Source organism: Gracilinanus agilis, unplaced genomic scaffold, assembly GCF_016433145.1.
Source record: "Gracilinanus agilis isolate LMUSP501 unplaced genomic scaffold, AgileGrace unplaced_scaffold55882, whole genome shotgun sequence".
NCBI classification, from domain to species: domain Eukaryota; kingdom Metazoa; phylum Chordata; class Mammalia; order Didelphimorphia; family Didelphidae; genus Gracilinanus; species Gracilinanus agilis.
In genome coordinates, this window is record NW_025391223.1 from 1 (window position 1) to 4,997 (window position 4,997).

The following is a 4,997-nucleotide window of genomic DNA, read 5'->3' on the forward strand; positions in this document are numbered from 1 at the left end:
GTGCGGGGAGGGACGCGCCCCCCTCCCCCGCCGTCGGGCCTGTGGGGGCTCCGAGCTAATGGCCGTGGGGCAGCCCGCCTCCCCCGGGCTCCCCTCGGGACGGGACGCCACGGGCTGGGGGACCCCGGGAGAAGCCCGGCTTAGGGCAGCCCCGCCCCCGGCTCCGTTCCGGGAGGGCTGGCAGGAGAGCCCAGTGAGCGGGAGAGAGCCGGAGAACGAGGCAGTCGCTCCCTGAGGAGGGGGAGCAGGAAGTCGGCCGCGGGGCAGCCGGGCGGGGGGATGCTGGGAGAGGGCTCGCTCGGGGGGAGCGCCCAGGGCAGGGGCCTGCGGGAGGAGCCAGGGCGGCGCAGCCCCCGGGGGTGACCGCAGTGAAAAGGGCAGAACAGAGCCCCCTCCTCCCCCGGACAGCCGGCTGGGGTCCCCTCAGCCCCCCAGATCTTCCTCGGACCCGAGCCTCGCTCGGGAGCCCTTCGGCCTTCGCTCTTCCTAACCTCTGCCCAGCTCCCGGGATCTTAGGGCTCGCCATTGACCCTGGCCCCTCCCCCAGGCCTGCTGCCGCCCTTCCACCTGTGCCATCCGCCGGGCCTGCCGGACTCCGGCGTGCCCTCAGGGAGCTCCCCGTCCCGGCGAGAGGCTCAGCCAGAGCTGCCAGGAGGGAGGGAGCCCGGAGGAGGAGGGGGGCCGCTTGGGGTCGCGCTGAGAAGGGAAGAGAGGCAGCCCGTATTGAGGAGGGGCTTACGTGGTGAAGGATCGGCCGGAGGGGGTTGAGCCTGGAGGCAGCTATTGCGGAAATGGAGGGGGTCAGGAGGGCCTGGGATCAGGGTGGGGACAGTCAGAAGAGGATGCCGAAGAAGAGGTGAAATGGACCAGACAAGCCCGGGGGGAAACGGACGCGAGGTGAAACTGACTCGAGGTGAAACTGACTCGAGGTGAAACTGACTGGAGAGCCGAGAGGTGAAACTGACAGGCCTCGGTAGCCTGCTGGCTGTGGGGAGGAGAGGGTGCGGAGGGCCCGCGGGGAGCCTGGGGGATGGGGGTGCTCAAGCTCCCATAGTTCAGCAGCAGCTCCCTCAGCCCTTTCTTTCCTGAGGAGCTCATCTGACTCTGATCCCGAAGAGTCCTGGCGCACAGTAGGTGCTACCGAAGGCTGCCCAGGCCCTTTCTTCCCCCTGCTGATGTTGGGGATTGTCAAAGGCTTGTTGGAGGGAGGCCGGGGGGAAGCCGAGGGCCCTTCTGCCAGGTGGCCAAGCTGGGCGTGAGTAGGGAGAGGCCTCTGGCTGGGCGCCTTGCTTCTCCCCTGGCATGCGGGGCTCCACTGCTGCTGGGGCTGGGGAGGGCAGGCCGGCTCCAGGCACAGCAGGTGGCCGCCCAGACTTGGGGCTCTGCCTGCCGCCCCCCAGCACCAGAGGCAGACCACTCCCTCCGGGAGAGCCGGGGAAGGGCAGATCCCGGGACGGCTCCCGGCCGGAAGTGTCCAGCGAGGCCAGGCGGGCCCCTGCTGTCCCCAGCTCCGGTGTCTCCTGAGCCGCTTTCCCACCCTCCCCCCACATCCTGCCCGGGGCTGCCTGGCTGGGGGGGCACCCAGACCCGCAGTGTCCTCCTTGGGGAGGGGGAGGGGGCCCCAGAGAAGAGCCCACGAGGGGGCGCGAAGGCAGGAGGAGGAGGAGGAGGGGGGCCTCTCCCCAGGACGAGGAGGTGCCAGGCTCTCCCTAGAAGCAGCCGGGAATCAAGCTGGGCAGTGCCAGCGGGAGGCCCGTCTGGGGGGCAGGCAGAGCCCCAGGAAGAAGAAGGCAGAGCCTGCCGGGGGCAGCCGCGGGCTATGTGGCTGCCCAGGATGGTCAGGGAGGCCTGAGCTGGTGTCCTGATGCCGGGCGGGCACGGGCGGGGCCACGAGACGGGCACAGGCTGGGGTGAATCATGGAGTACCGAGGCCAGTGGGCAGTGCCATCCGCAGGGGCATCGGGCAGCTCCGGGGGCTTCCAGGAACCCCTGGGCCAAGGGCCGCCGGCCCCCTCCCGGCGCTGAGCATGGGCAGAGGGGGCAGCACGGGGCAGCACGTGCACAGAGGCAGCGGGGCAGCGGGGGGAGGGGCCAGGGAGTGAGCTGGATGTGCAGCGCTGCCTCCTTCTCCCCTCCCTCCACCCACCTGCCCTGGGAAGCTCCTGGTTCCCTAGAACACAGCAGAGCAGCCGCCCCCTCCTTTGCCCTCCCCCCGGAGGGCGGGGCCACCTCGGTTGCTAGGGGCGACCGTGCGGGTGGCAGAGCCCCCATCGGTGTGCCTCCTCTTGACAAAGAGCCGGAGGAGCCAATTAGCCGTTCAGAGAAAGGCTTTCCTGGGCCCCAAAGGGACAAGAGGGGGTGGGAGAGGAGAATGGCAGCCCTCGAGCCCAGCTCCCCCCTTGGGAGGCCGGGAGGGCATGGGGGCGCGCGGGGGGGGGGGGGGGGGAGCCAGTGGCGCCCTCAGACTGCTGGGGCCTCTGGCGTGCGCCTAAGCACCTGTAGAGAGGACCTCATTTGGTGCCCCCGACCCTGGGGGTAGCCGCTCTGATTGGCCTCACTGGCAGATAGAAGTGAGGTGACTTGCCCAGGGTCACACAGCTAGGACTGTGAGTGCTCTCTGCTGGGCTTTCCTGTGACGGCCATGCCACGGGGCTCCCTCCCATGGGGATGGGCTTTGCTCTGCCCCCAGCCCCTGGTTCTGAGTTTCACTGGGGTGTCTCATTTCCTAGGTTCCTGGGCCACCCCAAGGCTCTTCTCCTGGGAGCCCAGGCAGCGTTTGGGGGCCTCTGGGTGAGGGAAGCCCTTCCTTCTCCTCCTCCTTGATGCCGGCCCTTCAGTCTCCACTCCCCAGGCTCTGGGCTGCTCCAGAGGCCCGAGGGGCCCTGGGGGGCCAGGGGAGCACCCCAGAGCCTCTGCCTTCCCTCCCCCGCGGCAGCGATGGAGCCTGAGCCGGCCTGGCCCCGTGTCACTGCGAGCCGCGCCCGGCGCCATGGCGGCCTCCATCTCCTGGGACGTGGTCTACATCGTGGTGGAGGTGGCCATCGCCGTGCTGGCAGTCCTGGGCAACGTGCTGGTATGCTGGGCCGTGTCCACGAACAGCAATCTGCAGAACGTCACCAACTACTTCGTGGTGTCGCTGGCGGCGGCCGACATAGCGGTGGGTGTGCTGGCCATCCCCTTCGCCATCACCATCAGCACCGGCTTCTGCGCCGCCTTCCACGGCTGCCTGTTCATCGCCTGCTTCGTGCTGGTGCTCACCCAGAGCTCCATCTTCAGCCTGCTGGCCATCGCCATCGACCGCTACATCGCCATCCGCATCCCGCTCAGGTGAGCCGAGCCCCCGCAGTGCCGCTCAGGGCTGGGCTCTGTGCGGCTTCCCCAGCTGCTTGTGGGGCACCCAGAACCACCCCCGGGGCCAGGCGGGCTGAGCGGGGCCCGGGGAGGCATTGGCCCGGATGCTCCCCTCCAGGCCCCTCAAGGCCCTCCTCTCAGACAAACCGTTGCCCCCTCTGGGGCCCTTGTCCCCGGGCCTCTGCCTGGCACAGCCCTTTCCCTGCTGGACTCTGTCCCCAGGGCATTGGCCACTCTCCCGGCAAGCTGGTGAAACGTGGGGCCACAGCCTAGAGCTCAGCCCAGGCTTCCCGGGGCCGGCCGCACGGACCACGGTGTATCCTTGGGCACAGCCAGCCTCACTCTCCCTGAGAACCGTGGCTGGAAGCTCAGCTCGGATGGGGTGAAACTAACCCTGACACCAGCCCTGTCTGGTGACTCATCCTGGCCCGTGAGGAAGGGGGGGGTGAGTCTGGCACAGCCACGACAGCCACCCCACCGTCTCCACTGGCCTAGCGTTCAGACCGTTCCATTCCCTTCAGAGAAGGTTGGGGCCCCAGTGGCTCCCCTAGAAATCCAGCAGCGAGACAGTGGCCTTCCCACTGTAGCCTGGCGGGCTGGGGGGGGGGGTTCTGGCTGCCCATTCTGCCAGAGCCCAGGGTTGGGGGGGGGGAGTCTGGGCCTCTCCTCCAGCTTGGCCTGCCCTGGGAGGGGCACAGCATGTGGCAGCTGCCAGAGGTTTCCTCATGGACACTTGATGCCCATTTTATGGAGTAGGAAACCGAGTGGAGCACCCAGCCAGTAAATGGTGGAGGCCGAATTTCAGGGTGGGCCTTTGCTGATTCGAGAGTCTCTGAGGGCCAGAAGAGGGGGGAGGGCCCTGGGCAAGTGGAGGGGGGCCCCCACAGGTTGGGGGTCTTCCACAAGAGCAGCCCGCTGGGGGGCCCCGACGCCCTGAGAGCCCTCGGGGCAGGGGAGGGCAGGGCGTCTCGGGGCTCATGGCCTCCTCGGTTCCCCCCCCCCCAGGTACAACGGGCTGGTGACGGGCCCGCGGGCCAAGGGCGTCATCGCCGTGTGCTGGCTGCTGTCCTTCGTCATCGGCCTGACGCCCATGCTGGGCTGGAGCCGCTGCGCGGCGGGGGCGGGGGCGGCTGCGGGCGCCAATAGCTCGGAGCCCCCGGGTTGCGGCGGTGGGCGCATGCCGTGCCTCTTCGAGGCCGTCGTCCCCATGGACTACATGGTCTACTACAACTTCTTCGCGTGCGTGCTGCTGCCGCTGCTGCTCATGCTGGCCATCTACCTGCGCATCTTCATGGCGGCACGGCGGCAGCTGAAGCAGATGGACGGGAAGGCGGCCGGGCCCGCCCGCTCCACGCTGCAGAAGGAGGTCCACGCCGCCAAGTCTCTGGCCATCATCGTGGGGCTCTTCGCCCTGTGCTGGCTGCCGCTGCACATCATCAACTGCTTCACGCTCTTCTGCGAGAGGTGCCCCCACGCGCCGCCCTGGCTCATGTACCTGGCCATCGTGCTCTCGCACACCAACTCCGTGGTGAACCCGCTCATCTACGCCTACCGCATCCGCGAGTTCCGCCACACCTTCCGCAAGATCCTCCGCAGCCGCCTGGCCCGGGCCCCGCCCCCCAGCCTCCGCCTGGACTGGGCCAATG

General features: G+C 69.0%; 1 protein-coding gene across 1 annotated transcript; it reads left to right on the plus strand.

The window, feature by feature from the left end:
• Window positions 1–58: 58 nt before the first annotated feature.
• ADORA2A (adenosine A2a receptor) lies at window positions 59–4,990 on the plus strand (the record flags this gene model as incomplete). Its single annotated transcript, XM_044684774.1, has 5 exons — window positions 59–193; window positions 548–690; window positions 2,730–2,790; window positions 2,852–3,327; window positions 4,357–4,990. Coding segments are annotated over exons 1-5 (1,449 nt in total), but the record flags the coding sequence as incomplete, so codon positions are not given.
• Window positions 4,991–4,997: the final 7 nt, after the last annotated feature.